The sequence below is a fragment of the Heteronotia binoei genome, chromosome 1 (genome assembly GCF_032191835.1).
Source record: "Heteronotia binoei isolate CCM8104 ecotype False Entrance Well chromosome 1, APGP_CSIRO_Hbin_v1, whole genome shotgun sequence".
Lineage (NCBI taxonomy): Eukaryota > Metazoa > Chordata > Lepidosauria > Squamata > Gekkonidae > Heteronotia > Heteronotia binoei.
Genome location: NC_083223.1, coordinates 100,390,889 through 100,411,276, shown reverse-complemented (window position 1 = coordinate 100,411,276; position 20,388 = coordinate 100,390,889). Strand labels below are relative to the sequence as shown.

Here is a 20,388-nt window from a genome sequence, read left to right as displayed (position 1 = left end):
CACTTGTCTCCGGATGGAACCAGGCTGCTGGCGCTTAAAATCAAAAAGGTGGCAGAGCAGTTTTTAAACTAAATCTTGGGGGAAAGCCGACAGGAGATGGAATGTCTCTGGTTCGGGAGGACTCGTCTCAAAGAGATGAAGGGTTGGCTTCTATTTTTCTACCGAGTAACGGATCAGAGTTGTCCACTGTGATGGTGACAAACAGTATGGACTGTCTGCTAGAGTCTCGAGGCGGCAGGAGAGAGGTGGCAGGCCTAGCTTGCTTGGGAAATTATAAATGTTTGTATGCAAATGCTAGAAGTGTCCGAAGTAAAATTGGTGAATTGGAATGTTTAGTGTTGGGAGAAAACATAGACATTGTGGGAATTTCAGAAACTTGGTGGAATGAGGAGAATCCATGGGACACGGTGATTCCTGGATATAAGTTATATCGGAAGGATAGGGAGGGAAGGGTTGGAGGTGGGGTGGCTCTGTATGTCAGAGAGGATACACGGTCCAGTAAGACTGAGGTCAGAGAATTAGATTCCCTTTTAGAAATGCTTTGGGTTGAAATAGAGGGCCCCAAAAGAAATTTAACTATGGGAGTTTGTTATCGCCCACCAAATCAAAAGAGAGAGGACGATTATAATATGATGGAGGGATTAAAGATAGCGGCTAAACGTAAAAACTGTGTCGTAATAGGTGATTTTAACTACCCGCAGATTGATTGGGTCAATATGTGTTCTGGTCGAGAGAAAGAGATTGAGTTTCTTGATGCTCTCAATGACTGTGCTATGGAGCAGATAGTCTCAGAACCTACCAGGGGTGGGGCGATCCTGGATCTGGTCCTAAGTAATGCCCAAGACTTGGTGAGAGACGTAAAAGTGATTGCGCCGCTTGGGAACAGTGACCATAATGTTATTGATTTCACCATTTGTATAAATAGGGAGTTGCCCAAAAAGACCGCCACAACCACATTTAACTTTAAAAGGGGTAAATTCTCTGAGATGAGGAGGCATGTGAGGAGGAAACTGAAAGGAAAGGTAAATACGGTCAAAACCCTTGGGGAAGCTTGGAGACTATTTAAAACTATAATTCTAGAAGCTCAGATAAAATACATACCACAAGTTAGGAAAGGAACAAACAGGTATAAGAAGAGGCCAGCATGGTTAACAAACAAAGTAATGGAAGCTGTAAAAGGTAAGAAGGACTCCTTTAAGCGGTGGAAAACCAGTCCAAGTGAGATTAATAAAAGGGAACACAGGCAGTGGCAAATCAAATGCAAGACTGTGATCAGGCAGGCAAAAAGGGACTATGAGGAGCATATTGCAAAAAACATAAAGACCAACAATAAAAATTTCTTCAAATATATTAGAAGTAGGAAACCAGCCAGGGAAGCAGTGGGGCCCTTGGATGACCATGGGGTAAAAGGATTACTGAAGGAGGATGGGGAAATGGCTGAGAAGCTGAATGCATTTTTTGCCTCCGTCTTCACCGTGGAAGATGAGAAGTGTTTGCCCGCCCCAGAACCACTAATATTGGAAGGGGTGTTGAAAGACCTGAGTCAGATTGAGGTGACAAAAGAGGAGGTCCTACAACTAATAGACAAATTAAAAACTAATAAGTCACCGGGTCCGGATGGCATACATCCGAGAGTTCTGAAAGAACTCAAAGTTGAACTTGTGGATCTTCTAACAAAAATCTGTAATCTTTCATTGAAATCTGCCTCCGTTCCTGAGGACTGGAAGGTAGCAAATGTCACCCCCATCTTTAAAAAGGGTTCCAGAGGAGATCCGGGAAATTACAGGCCAGTCAGTCTGACTTCAATACCGGGAAAGTTGGTAGAAACCATTATCAAGGACAGAATGAGTAGGCACATTGATGAACACGGGTTATTGAGGAAGACTCAGCATGGGTTCTGCAAGGGAAGATCTTGCCTCACTAACCTGTTACATTTCTTTGAGGGGGTGAACAAACATGTGGACAAAGGAGACCCGATAGATGTTGTTTACCTTGACTTCCAGAAAGCTTTTGATAAAGTTCCTCATCAAAGGCTCCTTAGAAAGCTTGAGAGTCATGGAGTAAAAGGACAGGTCCTCTTGTGGATCAAAAACTGGCTGAGTAATAGGAAGCAGAGAGTGAGTATAAATGGGCAGTCTTCGCAGTGGAGGACGGTAAGCAGTGGGGTGCCGCAGGGCTCGGTACTGGGTCCCATCCTCTTTAACTTGTTCATAAATGATTTAGAGTTGGGAGTGAGCAGTGAAGTGGCCAAATTTGCGGATGACACTAAATTGTTCAGGGTGGTGAGAACCAGAGAGGATTGTGAGGAACTCCAAAGGGATCTGTTGAGGCTGGGTCAGTGGGCGTCAACGTGGCAGATGCGGTTCAATGTGGCCAAGTGCAAAGTAATGCACATTGGGGCCAAGAATCCCAGCTACAAATACAAGTTTATTATTTATTTATTTATTTATTTATTTATTCCGGGATTTATATCCCGCCCTTCCCACGAGTGGCTCAGGGCGGCTCACAACAAACAATAAAACAATAAAATCGGAATAAGATAGTTACATTTAAATCAAACATTTAAAAACCTAAAAACCTTAAAACTAGTATTAACTATACGGTAATCACAGATATCTAGAGAGCTACATTAGTCCAGTCAGGCGTACGCTAACCGGAAGAGGGTCGTCTTACAGGCCCTGCGGAACTGAGTAAGATCCCGCAGGGCCCTCACCTCTTCCGGTAGCTGGTTCCACCACATAGGGGCCATTGTAGAAAAGGCCCTGTCTCGAGTTGTCTTGAGACGCACTTCCTTGGGCCCGGGGATATTAAGGAGATTTTGGGTGCCAGACCTCAGTACTCTCTGGGGAACGTGTAGGGAGAGATGGTCCCTCAGGTAGGCAGGTCCCAGGCCATATAGGGCTTTAAAGGTAATGACCAGCACCTTGTACCGGACCCGGTATGTTATTGGAAGCCAGTGCAGAGCCCGAAGACCCGGCCGAATGTGTCCCCATCTTGGGAGGCCCAGTAACAGCCGGGCCGCGGCATTCTGCACCAGCTGCAATTTCCGGGTCCGGCACAGGGGCAGCCCCATGTAGAGGGCATTGCAGTAATCCAACCTCGAGGTGACCGTAGCGTGGATCACTGTTGCTAGGTCGTCGGGGTCCAGGAAGGGGGCCAACTGCCTTGCCCGTCTAAGATGAAAAAACGCGGACTTGGCAGTGGCCGCTATCTGAGCCTCCATCTTTAGGGACGGCTCCAATAGCACCCCAAGGCTTTTGACCCTGTCCGCCGGCCTCAGCGGTACACCGCCAAAAGTTGGCAGGGGGATTTCCCCCTCCGGCCCCCGACGGCCCAAACAAAGGACCTCTGTCTTCGCAGGATTCAGTGTCAGTCCACTCAGTCTGAGCCACTCAGCCACGGCCTGTAATGCCTGATCTAGGTTCTCTGGGGCGCAGACCGGTCGGCCGTCCATAAGTAGATAGAGCTGGGTGTCATCAGCATACTGGTGGCACCCCAGCCCGTACCTCCGGGCAATCTGGGCAAGAGGTCGCATATAGATGTTAAACAGCATCGGGGAGAGAACCGCTCCCTGGGGCACCTCACAGTTAAGTGAACGCCTCTGGGATAGCTCCCCCCCAATCGCGACCCTTTGTCCCCGACCTTCAAGGAAAGAGGAAAGCCACTGCAAGGCTAGCCCCTGGATCCCCGCTTCGGCGAGGCGGCAAGTCAGCAACTGATGGTCAACCGTATCGAACGCCGCCGATAGGTCCAACAACATCAGTACCGCCGAGCCACCCCGATCCAGATGCCTTTGGAGGTCATCCACCAGGGCAACCAACACCGTCTCCGTCCCATGACCCGGGCGAAAGCCGGACTGAAGTGGGTCAAGGACGGAAGCGTCCTCCAGGAAAGTCTGCAACTGCCTCGCCACTGCCCTCTCAATAAGTTTGCCCAAGAAGGGCAAGTTTGAGACCGGCCTATAGTGTGCCAATTGGGCCAGGTCTAGAGATGGTTTTTTTAGGAGGGGGCGGACCACAGCCTCTTTAAGTGGCGCTGGGAAAAGCCCTTCCGATAGGGATCTGTTTATGATATCCCGTATAGGATATCTGAGATCCCCCTGGCAAGATTTAATAAGCCAGGAAGGGCATGGGTCCAGTTTACAAGTTGTTGGGCGGGCAGATGAGAGGATCCTGTCGACTTCCTCCAGGCTGAGGGGGCTGAAACAGTCCAGGGTATAATCCGAAGACGTGCTTGGGGCCTCGGTTGTGTTAACTGTCTCAAAGTTGACGGGGAGGTCGAGACGGAGTGATGCGATCTTATCCGCAAAGTAGTTCGCAAAAGCCTCACAGCCTATTTCCAATTCACTAGAATTTGGTCTGCCCTGGGGCAGAGTAGTCAGATCTCGAATTACTTCAAACAATTGTGCCGGGCGCGAAGTTGCGGACGCAATCTTAGCCGCAAAGTATGTCTTCTTTGCGGATTTGATTGCCATCTCATAGGTCTTCAACCTATCTCTATAAGATGTTCGGGTCACTTCGTCTCGAGTACGCCGCCATAGCCTCTCTAGTCGTCTGAGGTCCCGCTTCAATTGCCACAATTCCTGGTTAGACCAGGGAGACGGTTTGAGGCGGGGGCGCAGAGGACGCCTAGGCGCGATCTCCTCGATAGCCCCGGAGAGTCCATCGTTCCAGGACTCAACCAGAGCCTCCAGGGAATCGCCCGTGGGCCAGGTATCCCGCAGAGCCGTCAGGAACCGTTCCGGGTCCATCAGGTTCCGCGGGCGAGCCAAAATATGCTCTCCGCCTAAACGGGTTTGGGGTGGCATATCCACCCGAGCCTTGAGGGCAAAGTGATCCGACCATGGCACTGCTTCCATTGCAATGTCGTTCACTTGTACTCCCGCCGCGAAGACCAGGTCTAACATGTGTCCCGCCTGATGAGTGGGCGTAGTAACAACCTGGGGGAGTCCTAGTGTCGCCATGGATGACACCAGATCCATCGCCTGGCTGGAGGCCGCGTCGTCGGCATGGACATTGAAGTTGCCCAAGACCAGAAGCCCTGGGTACTCCAACGCCCAGCTCGCCGCGGCCTCCACCAGGGATGGCAAGGCAACGGCTGGTGCGTTAGGCGGTCGGTACACCAGCCAAATCGCCAACCCCTCCCCAACGTCCCACATCAGGCCGGCACATTCAATGCCCGGAATCTCCGGGGTCGGGAGAGCCCTAAAGGAGTAAGCCTCTCGTATGAGTAGTGCCACTCCTCCCCCCCGCCCGCTAGTCCGGGACTGGTGGAAGACCGAGTAACCTGGGGGGGTCATCTGGGCGAGAGCCACGGTCTCCCCATCTCGCACCCAGGTCTCGGTCACGCAAGCCAGGTCCGCATTTTGCTCCAGTAAAAAGTCCCGGAGGACGCCGGTCTTGTTATTAATGGACCTGGCATTGCATAACACCAGTGTCGGAGGCGAGTAGATTCGTCTGGTCCCACTACCTGTCACCGTCGGGATGAGACGCAGGCTGGAAGGAGGTCGAGCACTCTCATGTCTCAGCCTCCTTCGCTTATAAATCTGCCTGCTCCCACCGTCATACTTTCCCCTCCCCAGGAGTACTGGAATCCCCAGGGCAGTCATCTTCTGTGGTGGAGCCTATTCGTCGACTGATGGTGACAGAACTCGGCAAGTAAAGTAAAGTGCTGCTGTATATAGAGTACGGAGTAGTAGATGGGGTGTGAACTGGCAGAGACAGACCAAGAGAGAGATCTTGGGGTCATGGTAGATAATTCACTGAAAATGTCAAGACAGTGTGCGTTTGCAATAAAAAAGGCCAACGCCATGCTGGGAATTATTAGGAAGGGAATTGAAAACAAATCAGCCAGTATCATAATGCCTCTGTATAAATCGATGGTGCGGTCTCATTTGGAGTACTGTGTGCAGTTCTGGTCGCCGCACCTCAAAAAGGATATTATAGCATTGGAGAAAGTTCAGAAAAGGGCAACTAAAATGATTAAAGGGCTGGAACACCTTCCCTATGAAGAAAGGTTGAAACGCTTAGGGCTCTTTAGCTTGGAGAAACGTCGACTGAGGGGTGACATGATAGAAGTTTACAAGATAATGCATGGGATGGAGAAAGTAGAGAAAGAAGTACTTTTCTCCCTTTCTCACAATACGAGAACTCGTGGGCATTCGATGAAATTGCTGAGCAGACAGGTTAAAACGGATAAAAGGAAGTACTTCTTCACCCAAAGGGTGATTAACATGTGGAATTCACTGCCACAGGAGGTGGTGGCGTCCACAAGCATAGCCACCTTCAAGAAGGGGTTAGATAAAAATATGGAGCAGAGGTCCATCAGTGGCTATTAGCCACAGTGTGTGTGTGTGTGTGTGTGTGTGTGTATATATATATATATATATATATATTTGGCCGCTGTGTGACACAGAATGTTGGACTGGATGGGCCATTGGCCTGATCTAACATGGCTTCTCTTATGTTCTTATGTTAAGTAAAACATTGCAATAGTAAACACTTACTGTTTTAAGCATCTTTGTATTTTAGTTAAAATAATATTTTTAATTGTGTTTGTCTGTATCCTTTACAAAGTTTATATCTCTGCTACCTGACATTACATTTTATGACACATGGCCCAGCCCAGTGAAGTCCCATTTATATCATATCTGGCCCTCATAACAAATGAGTTTGACACCCATGGGCCATTACATTCCCTTGACAAATATGCATTCTTGGTCTTCAACAAATTTTTAACAGCAGCACTTCTGAGCAGTTTCTTCAGTTTCTGCAGAGTCTTAGAACCAAATAGTGCTCTCAGGACCAAACATTGCACAAAAAGTTTATTCTTTTTTCCGTGTTGAACATTCAGAGCAGCTTTTGGTATTCACACTTTGGCATGGTTTTTACAGTAGTCAAGCTGCTGGCTGTTCATGCTTATGTAGAAAAGTTTGCAACTTTCAAGTTTGCATGTTAGAAAAGTAACTATTCTGTAACATGTTGGTAGTGGTATTTGTTTGTTTGCTGCCCTGGCAAGGAAGAACCAGCTATAGATTGTTTTAGGCCTGTGTTTGGGTGGAAAGCTGCATAGGTTTTTCAACGTGAAGATTATTGTCAGTTCAGAAAAATATACAAAAAAGTATTGCTTTCAAATGTAGTTGTTTAAATGAAATATCTTTAAATAAGAGTTGTGATTTAAGCAAAGTATGTGAGGTCTGCAGCAGCAGGTTTGCAAATATTCTAGCTTTTGTCTAGTGAGGCTTCACAGAAGAGTCTGTGTTGGCACTTTTCAGAGATGTTTATTTTTATTTTATTTTATCAGATTTATATCCCATCCTCCCCTAAGGGCTCAAGGTGGCTGAGATGTTAAATACACTGTTGCAGACTCTGCTAGGCTTCACTAGTTAGGTCAAAATTAAGAAGGGGATCAACTAGGTCAAAATTTAGAAGGGGTTTGCAGTTGCTGATAAAGCCATCAAGAGCTTTAGTTGGAGAGTGGCTCCTCTCCACTTCCTGTCAAAGAGGGCTGAATTATTAGTTAACAGTGAAGACGCAGAATGAACTTTGGAAGAGACAGACCAGTATTTGGGCTGCTGCTAAAACTATTCTGTTTTATATATCTTAACAATTTTGAATTGAATTTTATTGTGGCCTGGTCAACCCCCAGACGCATTTGATTAGTTTTGTGTACACAAGGGAGCTTTGAAGGTGTGTTAATGTAACATGTAGGCAGTCCTTAGTTCTTTCATATTTTTTCATATTGTTGATCTTTGGTATTCCTTGTATTTATGTTGGTGAGAAATGAAGGTACTGGTTGCTTTGTACCATTAACAGTTTGTAGCCTATGGCCTGAGTGCTCCACCAGGTTCAATTTTTTATTTTTATTTCCTTCATTTCTGTTAGGACTGCCAAGCATGGAACTGGCTGGTGGGAGGATTCTTGCCCCCAAAGAGCTCTGTTGCCGTGCAACATGCCCGGCACAATGACATCACCCAGAAGTGATGTAATCGTGCTGGGCATGTCGTGCTGGGGACACTCTAGCATTTGGGTTAAAACTCCATGGTCCCTACCAAGGCCAAGGTAGGACTTAGCAACCCTAATTTATATGCTGCTTTTCTCCCTGGTGGTAACTTGCTTACATCATTCTCCTCTCCTCCATTTTATCCTCACAAATAACCCTGTGATGTAGATTAAGCTGAGAGTTTGACTGACCCAAGGTCACCCAGAAAGTTTCCATGGCAGAATGGAGATTTAAATCAGCATCTCCAGATCCTAGTGGCCAACTAGCCCATTAACAAATTGATAATTAAGTGGGTGTAAATCTTCCAAAATACTGCTGAGACCATCTTGGATGGCCAGAATGTTGGAGGATATCTAAGGAAGTTCTGTGCCCAGGCGTTCCAGGTAACCATGGCTCTTGAGATAGAGATGAGCACAGACGTAAAACTGGCAGTTACTTAGTATATCATTGGGAATTCAGGGATTCTGAGCTAAAGCCATGACCTATTTTAATTCATGGAATGGAAATAAGAAACCCAAATTTTTGCCTATAGCTTTGTAAATATCTAGGAGGAGAATGAGCAAAGCCAGCTTTTGTTTCCTTTTCTATGTCATGGGAATTAAAAACTGAAGAGTGAGAAACAGCCTTAGCAGCATTCAGCTGCTTCATTGCTGATCCCCTCAAAATAATGCGGTCTTAAAGTTTAATCTTCACTAATAATGTTTGTTTGGTTTGCTCATTAGAAAGGATTAGGAAGTGCTTGCATTAGATAAGGATGATTTCTGGTTTTCATTTTAGCTTCACTATTTAGCTGCTCCATCGCACTTGAGTAGCACTCTGGTAGTTTTCCTGGCTCCTGGAATGTCTGCTCGAAAATCCTTGTGAGGTGGTGTTTTTTATTTAAATTGCACCTTGCACTCTTGAATTTGGCAGGCCCGTATCCACAATACTGCCCAAAGTGGTGGGCTCCCATCAATCATTTGTCATGCCTCTCCAGTCAGCACTAGGAGTTGGTGTAAAATCTGTCACAAGTCTTCTGTCAATGAGAGAGAGTGTCTCTTTCCCTCCTCCCTTCCCATATTTCCCTTCGCACTTTATTTCCTGCACAAAATAGTTGCTTCTGCTGTGCTGTGAAGCATGTGACACAGTCTTTTTCTCCCCTTAGCTTGTGAGCTCATGCCACTCACGGGTTCCCCTGACTGGCAGCACTGTAGCACATAAGGCAGGAGCTTTTTTGGGGGACTCCATTTTAGCTCAGGTGGGGAGTGTTCATGGGGTTACCAGGTCCGACTCAGGAAATATCTGGGGACTTTGGAGGTGGAGCCAGGAGACTTTGGGAGTGGAGCCCGGAGCAAGGTTGTGAGAAGCACAGCTGAAATCCAAAGGAAGTTCTGGCCATCACATTTAAAGGGACCATGTGGATCGGGGCATCACAGTGGATCATAAAGCCTACAGTGAATTGGGGAATCACAGCATTTTAAAATAACTGTAATTTGGTGATAATGAATTGGTGCTTTCTCTTTTAACTGGGCTCAGCGAGGGGCAGGGGGGAAAAATCAATCTCTGTATCTGTAATTGTAACTGTTACGTATGTGGACTCAAGGAAAGACTTTGGGTGTCCCTGCCTGGCTCGTTGGAGCCATATGGACTGAGCTTGGTGATTGGGAACAATGGGCTGCAGGATCCAAATCTCTGCAGCCCTGGACCAATCACAAGCCCCCACTGGTTTGAATAACCCAATAACCTGCTCACGCGGGAACCCAGATATGTATATAAATTTAGCTTTGTTGGTCCCGTCCCCAATCTTGTAATGTAGCCTTATACTATGATACTTCTGTGAAAGAGCTTGTTATCACTTATTCTGAGACTCCTCCATGCGTAGAACCCACTATACTGGTTTCTCATTTGCCGGGTCCCGACCTGGTAGTGGGCCATGGATGGCTTTTTACTGGGCCATGGATGCCTTGCAACGCTGCCCACGCCCTCCCTCCCTCCTGTTACTGCATCCCTCTCCCCCTCAGCCTTTGCCCCACCCCTGGGCCAGTCCTCCTCCTGTTGTCCTTTTGCTTCAGCGGGCTCAGGCTGCTGGCGACATTGGGGTTGCTGCTTCTTCAGCTGCTCGAGCCTGGGTGTTGCTCCTCTCCTCCCCCCACCATCACAGAGACCATCAGGGCTGGCCACAGCTCTCCCAGCGGTGCCATCATCGGGTGCTGCCAAGTCTGGCCGGGGAGGCTGTGCCGGGAGGACATGTTGGGTGGGACCGGCCCTGCTGCTGCTCCTCGTTGCTGCGTTGGGGCCCCACTGGGCTTGAGTGAGGGATGGGGATGGTGTGTGCCCGGGGGGGCCCCAACGCAGCAACGAGGAGCAGCAGCAGGGCTGGTCCCACCCAACATGTCCTCCCGGCGCAGCCTCACTAGCCGGGCTCAGCAGCGCCTGATGATGGCACTGCCGGGAGAGCTGCGGCCAGTCCTGATGGTCTCCATGACGGTGGAGGGGGGGGGAGAGAGAAGCGACACCTAGGCCTGAGTGGCTGAAGCAGGAGCAGCCCCAACATCGCCAGCAGCCTAAACCTGCTGGAGCGAAAGGATAGCAGGAGGAGGGCTGGCCAGGGGGTGGGGCAAAGGCCGAAGGGGAGAGTGATGCAACAACGAGAGGGCTGAGAGTCAGGCAGAGGGGTGAATGGGGAGGGGAGAAGGCAGGTGTGGGACAATAAAGGGGAAAAGACGGTGACCAGAGGGAAGCTTTATTTCCCACTCCCCCTGTCAGTTCTTTCTTTCTTTCTTTCTTTCTTTCTTTCTTTCTTTCTTTCTTTCTTTCTTTCTTTCTTTCTTTCTTTCTTTCTTTCTTTCTTTCTTTCTTTCTTTCTTTCTTTCTCTCTTTCTCTCTTTCTCTCTTTCTCTCTTTCTCTCTTTCTCTCTTTCTCTCTCTCTCTTTCTCTCTCTCTCTTTCCTTCCTTCGTTCCTTCCTTTCTCTCTCTCTCTCTCTCTCTTTCTTTCTTTCCTTCTTTCCTTCTTCCTTCTTCCTTCTTTTTTCTTTCCTCCCTCCCTCCCTCCCTCCCTCCCTTCCTCCCTCCCTCCCTCCCTCCCTTCCTTCCTTCCTTCCTTCCTTCCTTCCTTCCTTCCTTCCTTCCTTCCTTCCTTCCTTCCTTCCTTCTCTCTTTCTCTCTCTCTCTCTCTCCGTCAGTTGTCTTTTCCCATCTTCTCTCTCTCTCTCTTTGTCAGTCCCTCCCTCCCTCCCTCCCTCCCTTCTTTCCTTCCTTCCTTCCTTCCTTCCTTCCTTCCTTCCTTCCTTCCTTCCTTCCTTCTTTCCCATTGCTAATCCGAGTAGACGGGGGGGGGGGGGGGAGGAGGAAAAGCTTCTTCCTGCCATTTCATATTTTTCCAGGCTGAGAGCATTATATATTTTTAGTTTTCTGTGTGTGATCCTTGTGCTTTTTCTCGATATTTTATTTTTAAGATTGCATTGCAAAATCTCACTATTCTCCTACCTTTCCTAAACAAAATATTGCAAGAATTTTAAGCATGTTTGTACTTCCCTGTCTCCTGGCTCCCCCAACAAAGTCTTCTGGCTCCACCCCCAAATTTTAGTGGGCCACGAAGGAGAAGTGTAAAAATAACCGGGCCAAGGGGGGAAGTTTGAGAAATCCTGCACTATACAATAGTAACATACTGACTTCACACTGAAAAAGTGTAGCTCTGCCCTGACCTGGATCGCCCAGAGTAGCTTGATCTCATCATGGTCAGCCTTGGCTGGTATTTGGATAGGAAACCTCCCAAGAAATACCAGGGTTGTGATGCAGAGGCAGGCAATGGCAAACCTCCTCTGAAATATCTCTATCCTTTAAAAAACAAATCTAACTCACCATCTGGTGGTGCATGAAAGAGCTAAAAGAGCTAGAACTTCTGGCTGCCACTCAATCTTCGAATCTCCTGGCTGTACTGCACACAATGCTGTACGATTAATTGATTAGTAATTAATTGATTAGTGTAATTAATTGATTAGTGTCGCTCCAAATAAATATGCATAATTAAGTTATATTTATTGAGTAATATTGAGTAATATCTTAATTACACATTGATGCCATGCCGTCTATCCCCTTTGTAGAATGGTGGTTCATAGTTATCATTTCTGATTAGTGTGGGCTCATAGGTATATGCAGACCTGATTTATAACTATTATTTGGAGCTTCACTTTTCAGTGTAAGTAGCAACCATTCCTTAGAAACATTTTTTTGAAAAAACATCTTGCTTGTGAAAAGTCAGTATGTTACAATTTAATAGTACACTTATATGAGTATTTTTAAATTATTTTTTGGACTTAACACACAGCCTGCTTGCCCTGAAAAAGATATTTTGATATTTACATTTTAATGTGTGTGTTAGTACAATGTAGACCACTGAAGAAGGCCTTCTGGGTCAAAATGCATTGGTGCTGTGATTATTATATATGTGTAACCATTATTGAGTTCCAGTACTTGTATGCACAATTTATATTGTGTTCTGAGCTTTTGTTTGCATTCTATGTGTGCTATTTAAGTTTTTGTGCACTGTGTAATAATTTTTATTTCATGTTTCAGCTGCTCAACCTTTTACGTTCCTGACTTGATTTTCACGTTGTCCCCCCTCCCCTTTTGTTGTTTCCCAGGACTCTCTGTTGCCATGGGTGACTATTGGCAACAGAATGAATTATGAGGGGGTAGCAGATATAGATAGATAATGTTTATTCAGATTGCAGAATTTGGTTTTTCTTGATATGGAAATAGAGGCACCATGATGCAGAACTTGGATTTTGGATCCCAGAGTATGCAAATTTGCCTGAAACCAGAGAAAATGTCAGGATTGATTTTGTGGGTTCTGTGAGTCTTCTGTAGAAGAACAAAATTGTGTTGTGGAATTCTCAGCCTAATAGTACTTTTGTGCCATCTGTGTCTTTCTGGGTAGTAACTAATGTTACAGCTTTGGGTTTTTCTGAGGCAAACAGACCTGTTGTGAATCCTAGATGAGATTACTGCATGATTTTTAAAATTTCATTTAGAATGTGTGTTTCTATTTAGCAGAACTTAAGCATATGTTTAGTTTTTATTTTGTTTGTTAGATTTATTTAAGCATATCCTCTTTTCAAAGAGATTGAATGGATTTAAGCATACATCTAAGTACTTAAATTGGAATTTAAATCCCAAAGCAAAGAAAGAAGAAATCTACTACCTATATATTGTGACTATTGCTTTGCGATCCTATGAATTGAATAAATGAATTTCATACCTATAGTCCAAAGAGTTGAAAATTATGTGTTAATTATTTTTTTAAATGATAGTAGTTACATTAACAGAATAACCTGAAGTATGTTTATTAAGAAACATACACTGAAGTATGTTTATTGGGGTAGAAATACTTTAAATAAGTCAAAATGCATTACCATATTTTTCGGACCATAAGGCGCTCCGGACCATAGGACGCACCTTCCTCCTGGGGGGCGATCCGCTGCCTCCGCCTCCGATCCCGGCGCTTCCCCCGCTCCTGCCTGCCTGGCTCCAGCTTGAAATGGATTGACCCAACATGAAATGGATTGACTCAGTAAAGGAAGCCATAGCCCTCGGTTTGTAAGATGTGAGCAAGCCTGTTAATGACAGGACATTTTGGAGGGCATTATTCATACAGTCACCATAAGATGGAAGTGACTTGACAGCACTTAATACATATACACAGAATCAAATGCAAAATCCATTCCAAGGCTTGAAAGAAAAATACATTGATTTTTATATTCTAGGGCCCTTTTCGCAGATAAATGCATTCAATGCATAATATTTGCAGGTTTTCAGTTATTTGCCTTTCATGTTTGCAGTGCTCATCTGTCTGATTTCTTTCCGTCCAGCACATTCTTCTCTTAGCAAAGTAAAACAAAACAAACAACTATCAGCTTGTCAGTCACATCATGGCTAAACCATTTCCTCTCCATACCCTCTTCTCGGCTCAAAGAAAACACAATATGTATGGAAAGATTATAATATAGATTAAAGTTAATTCTTTTTGTTTGAACAGATGTCATGTGATCATATGAACACAAAAGGCCTGCCAGAAACTCTTGATAGCCTAAAGAAGCCATGGTCAGTCTGCCTGGATGACAGATTAAATTTGATTCATCGAATGAAAACCAAGCAATGCCGTTTATATTCACTAGGGTAAGTGTCTCCTTTGGGGGAAACAACATCATTTCAAGTACAACAATTGGGAATGTTTTACTCTAAAAGCAGTCTGTTAAAAATAGTTTCTGCTACTGATCTATCGCTTTCCAAATGAAGATTTATAAATCTTTTCTCTGTCATCCATAGACAGAATGTAGTGACATAGCCTATATTTTTGGAAGATCTGCAAGTCTTGTCTTGTATTTAGCAATGTTGATTCCCCAATTAGTGAAAATGATTATACCAGAAGAAATCACTGAGTGTTTGACTATATCTTCAATTTTTGGAAAATCAGATATCTTTTGAAAATTGTCCAGGTGACACATGCTTTATACTGAATCAAACCACTGGTCCATCAATAGTCAGTATTGTCTACTTAAACTAGCTGCAGCTCTCCAGGTTTTCAGATCAAAGTCTTTGACATCACCTACTGCCTGACCCTTTTAAATGAAGATGCCAGGGTTTGAACCCCCTCCATGCAAAGCAGAGGCTCTTCCACTGAGCCACAACCTCTTCACAGAATATCCTCTTTGTTCAAATGCAGGAAGCAGATTATGAGACAGAATTACAAACTAATTTGGCTCCATAGGCAGGAAAGTGCAGGAACGCACAGAAATGCAGTTCTGGCTGTCTTGGTGTCAGGGGTTCTGGCCTAATATCCAGATCAGTTCCTGCCAGGCTTTTTCTACAAAAAAAGCCCTGACTGCTGCCATAATTGCTCTCTTATAACCAGAAGTACTTTTGGCTCTCACAAGACTTAATAATTCTAGTGTAGAAAATCAGTTTGGGGAAAGGGCTGAACCAGGATTAAAAGTGTAGTGTGGAATTCTGGTGTTTGAGCCACCAATAGGTTGCTGGCTGTTACTTAATTTTTTAAAATAAAGCTTTTCTTTATTACTTCTGTGCTGCTTAGCTTAGTTTAATTTCTGGTGCTCTTTATAATCCCTGTTTTGTTTCTAGAACAGAACAAAACCTGGGGGGCAGGGTGAGTGATTCAGGATATTTTTTATTGCTCGGTAGCTTGCATTAAAGAAAAGGTTAGTAACCCCTGTTCCTGGGAAAGGTAATAAGGGGGAGTAGGTGCCTTCATACCCAACTTGTGAACTTCCCATGGCCTTGACTGGTCAGTGGTAGAAACAGAACAATGGAGTATTCAGACCTTTGTTCTGATCCAGAAGAGGTGTTTGCATGCTTCTTTCTGTGGTATATTTGCTGTGACTTTTTATTATTTATGTTGGATAGTAAAAACTTCCTTTTGAAAGTACCCATAAGGACACAATTTTAGACATGGGATGACCTTACATAAATTACCAATGAATAATAATTAAATCAACAAACTAACTTCTGGGTCAGCTTCACAAGAGCAACACTGACTCAGTATCTGTCTTCTATTAACAGCTACCTTCCAGAATATATATTAATATTTTGGCAGTGTAGGTTTCTAAAAGAACAGAAGGAAAATAAGAAACTCCAGCAAAGGTTTGGATAAGTGTTTGTGTGGTTGTAATTACTGAGAATTACATAGCAATCAACTCTAGCTCCTTTTGACTTCAATCTAATTACATTATTTCAAAGACACTGGCACTTAACCCTGCTTTAAGATGCTCATTGGTGTGTGGTTGCACAGAAAAGCAATCTTGTTCAGAGTAAGAAAAAATCTCCTTGAAATACGCTTCTTATCTAATGTTTTTATTTATGAAAGAGGAAATGGAGACCAGCTGGGCTCTTCCCAGAGGACAACTGCCGAGAGAACAAATGTTTCAGAGTACAAAAAAGATAACTCTACAATTAATCTATATTGTATGAAATGTTGAAAGAAATGTAGTTATTGTTTGTGTACTTGTAAAAATTGTATGAAGAATGCATTTCATATGGCCATAATATGCTGCTTCCCTTTTAGATGAGTTTTTCTTATATCACCTGGGATTCATATGGTATTCCTTGATTTAAGGAGGGTAGTATTACTCTATGGTAGTGAAGAGGGACCCCTGAATAATTAATGAATACCCTTATAATAATGAATGAAAATATGTTTTTTTGCCTTCAGAAGAGAATGTCTGATGCAACATTTAAAGTGACAGAGGCCACACAGCCCAAATGGGTGTGGATAGGAGGTTGTAAAAAGTAGATAAAAGAGGCCCCTCTGACTAAGCTGATAACAAAGAGGGACAGAGGAGTGGAAAATTACAGGAAGGTGGGGCATGTTGAGTAGATAAACCTGGGGGCTTGGCTGCTTGTTTTGGGGTTGAATAAAAACGGTCTGTTGGAGAAGAACTTTAACTTAGTCATTTTGGGGCTTATGCCGACTAAGTTCTGCTTTGATGTCTGAGTAAAATCGTTTCATACCAAGCAATGTGTGGGGCTCCGTTAATTTCCTGCTGCAGTAGGCTGTTGCATAATGCATTAATTAGCAGAATTATCATTTTAAACTGGCTTATTATAAACATTCTACTGTATTTATATTATAGATTGTTGCTCCATCTGAGGCAATATTAATGAATAACTTTTCAAAGCATCCGTATTAGATTTCAGAATTCTGACATAGTCCAAAGTCTATCATGGGGTGCCCAATATGGTGTTTAGAGTAGCTCCCATCAACACTTTTCTTGGTGCCCACTAATTGTTTTTAGAAAGAGGATAGACCAAATGGGGCTTTTATTGGTCACTAGAGATATGATTGGCTATGCAGATCAAAAAAAGTTGCTTCAATAGCAGCTGGCACCACAACATAAGGATCTTCACTGCATTAATGGAGGTAAACTGTGTAAGCAAAAAAGATACTTTAAAACAATACGCTCATTTTAAAAGACATCCTGTTAAGCAGAGCTTCTGCCTGAAATGTTAAAGGGTTACTATTAGAGAGTTATGTATAACTTCACTCCCTGACATTTTGTTATTGGCTTTGCCTTCTACAGCAGCCATTTTGTAGATGGCTGCACTTTGTGCAGCAACCATTTTGAGGTTGTACCCACAATCCTGTATCACAGTTCCAAAGTCACACAAGCTCGGAAAGGTTTGGGACCCCTAGTCTACTATTTTTGCATGCAGTCTTAAGAATTGTAACATTTATTTGAAAATTAATGCTGTCAATACACACTTTCCCTCTAGATATGGAAAAGTGCATGGACAGTAGAACTTTCCTTTTTGTCTAGATTTCTTTTTAGTTTCGTCTAGATTTCTAGTGATGATAGTATTGGTTTACTCTGCTCTAGTTAAACCTCACCTAGAGTATTATGTTCAATTCTGGGCACCACAATTTAAGAAGTATATAGTCAAGCTGGAACATGTCCAGAGGTGGGCAACGAAGATGGTGAGCGGTCTGGAGACCAAGTCCTATGAAGAAAGGTTGAAGAAGCTGCTTATGTTTAGCCTGGAGAGGAGATGACTGAGGGGTGATATGATCCCCATCTTCAGGTACTTGAAGGAAAGGAAAGGTCCCCTGTGCAAGCACCAGTTGTTTCCAACTCTGGGATGACGTTGCTTTCAGAATGTTTGCACGGCAGACTTTTTACGGGATGGTTTGCCATTGCCTTCCCCAGTCATCTACGCTTCCCCCCCCCCCACCGCAGCAAGCTGGGTACTCATTTTACCGACCTTGGAAGGATGGAAGGCTGAGTCAACCTTGAGCCGGCTATCTGAAAACCCAGCTTCCATCGGGGATCGAACTCAGGTCATGAGCAGAGCTTAGGACTGCAGTACTGCAGCTTTAACACTCTGCACAATGGGGCTTTTTCAGGTACTTGAAGGGCTGTCATATATAGAGGATGGCGTGGAATTGTTTTCTATTGCCCAGAAGGTCAGACCAGAACCAGTAGGTTGAAATTAAATCAAAAGAGTTTCCGGGTCAACATTAGGAAGAACTTCCTGACAGAGCAGTTCTTCAGTGGAATGGGCTTCTTTGGTTGTGGTGGGCTCTCCTTCTTTGGAGGTTTTTAAACAGAGGCTAGATGGCATCTGTAATCTTAGGCAGATCATGAGAAGGAGGGCAGGAAAGTTGCATCACTGCTTAGTTCTTGTGGTCCTTTCTTACACGCCCAGGGAAATGTTGATTGACACTTTGAGGTCAGGCAGCAATTTTTCTCCAGTCCAGTTTGGCCAGGGATCATGGAGGTTTTTGCCATCTTCTGTGTGTGGAGCTGGGGTCACTGGGGATGTATGTGTAGCAGGGGAGGTGTTTGTGAAGTTTCTTCATTGTGCAGGACATTGGACTAAATTACCCTGGAGGTCCCTTCAAGAGCTTTTTTTTGTAGAAAAAGCTCAGCAGGAACTCGTTTGCGTATTATGCCACACTCCCTGACATCACCGTTGTTTCACACAGGGCTTTTTTTGTAGAAAAAGCCCAGCAGGAATTTATTTGCATATTAGGCCACACTTCCTGACACCAAGCCAGCCAGAACTTTGTTCCTGTGCGTTCCTGCTCAAAAAAAGCATTTGTCCCTTCCAACTCTATGATTTTATGATTCTATAAGAGCTGAAAATTGTAGCAGCATAAAAAACAGTGTTTGAAGCAAGGAAGGGCCTTACTTGGAAACACACACACACACACACATTGAGATTGAAACAATTTTTATAGCCATTATAGCACCTGTCTCTTATTTAGTATACCTCAGGGCTGGCCAACGGTAGCTCTCCAGATTTTTTTTGCCTACAACTCCCATCAGCCCCAGCCAGCATGGCCAATGGCTGGGGCTGATGGGAGTTGTAGGCAAAAAGCATCTGGAGAGCCACCGTTGGCCACCCCTGGTATATCTCATGCTGTAATCTTCAGTTTATTGGTAGTGGAAGATGCTACATATTCAGAGTGAGTAGAACATTATCTTGAAATGCTTTGCACTCTTTCGAAAAGAGAAAAATTTCACAATAAGTTCCCTGCTCAGTGGTTCCCCAAATCTCCCAGTTTTCCTTGGGGGAAAAGTTAGTTTCTGAATCATTCTGGTTTTCCTGTTTTTCCTGGACCTTTCTATTTCTAGCGACATATCTGTCAGAGCAGGCCACCACAGCTCACGCACCCCAGATAAAACTGTTATTTCACTGCATCTAGTCATTTCCAGGTGAAGTCAGTTTACGAATTCAGCTGTGTAGGGTGGCCATAATATCTGCAGACCAGCCAGGGACACCTTGAGGGGGGAATGAATGTGTGTGTGCGTGCGCTTCGCGCGCGCTGCCACAAACAGGAAGTGACGTCACTTCCGGTGACGTCATGCCACCGCCGGAAACACCGCCGGCCTTCCTCCATGCGGGGGGGGAGGGGAAGCGGCCGAGAGGAGGGGGGCTGGCGGCGACGAGATAGCAGAGCCTAAGCCGCAATGCACTAAAGGGGGGGGAGAGAAAGAGGGAGGGAGAGAGAGAAACCAAGCCACGTTTTATTTTATTTTGCAAGGCCTCAGTCCACAGCCAGAGGAGAAGGAAGAGCCCCGCGTCTTCCACGGCTGGGAGGGGGCTTGGCAAAAAAAAAAAGCGCGCCTTCGCAAGCCGGGGTTGTGGAGACGGGGCAGGGGCAGGCCTTGAGGGAGACGGGCCTGGGGAAAGCGCTCCTCCAGACAATGCACCAAAACCCGGGGGGGGAGGAGGGGGGATTCCCGGAGGCGGAGCAGCAGCAGAAGCCAGCGAGCCGCAGCAGCAGCAGGCAGGCAGGCCCCGCCGCCGGCTCGCCCAGCCTGGCTAAGCGGCGAGGGGGGAGGCATCACTTACATGGCCGGGAGAGCGGCGGCGGCTGCAGAGCGAGGCTGGAGCCGAGGCCTAGGCAGGCAGGCGGAGTAGTTGCAGGCGCTCCTCCTCCTGGCTGCGGTTGCTGCTGCTCTTGCAGGGAATCAGCCCATGGAGGTGCTGCCAGCCCGGGCTATGAATGGAGAGCCGGGCGTGAGGAAGGGAGGCTTCGCGTTGCGCTTTCCAGGCACGGCCACGCCAGGGTGGCTTTGCAAGGCGAGGAGGGCAGCGCGGCTGGCTGGCTGGGGCACCGGGGCTCCCGCAGCTCCCCGCCTTGCGCGCTCGCTGGCTCCCAGTTCCTCCAGCCTTCCCTTCTTTGAGTCACTCGCCCAGGCTCTGCCCAGGCTCTGCCCAGGGACGCCCGCGGGGTCCTACCGCCCGGCTGGCTCCTTTTTGCAACTCTGCTGCTCACCAAACCCCACTCCCCCACCCCATTTCCATTCAAACGCATTTCGTCTTTCCAGTTTGGGAAAAGAAAGGAAACCCGACCCGAACGTGGGTTCGCGCCCCGCCGTCGCCGT

The 20,388-nt window shown here is 45.7% G+C and overlaps 1 protein-coding gene across 1 annotated transcript in view; it reads left to right on the top strand.

The window, feature by feature from the left end:
• METTL24 (methyltransferase like 24) overlaps nucleotides 1-20,388 on the top strand; it is a 92,018-nt gene that overhangs the window by 42,075 nt on the left and 29,555 nt on the right. Inside the window, exon 3 of the mRNA XM_060238136.1 lies at nucleotides 14,019-14,158. Within this exon, the coding sequence (XP_060094119.1) occupies nucleotides 14,019-14,158 (140 nt within the window). The remainder of the gene's footprint in view (nucleotides 1-14,018; nucleotides 14,159-20,388) is intronic.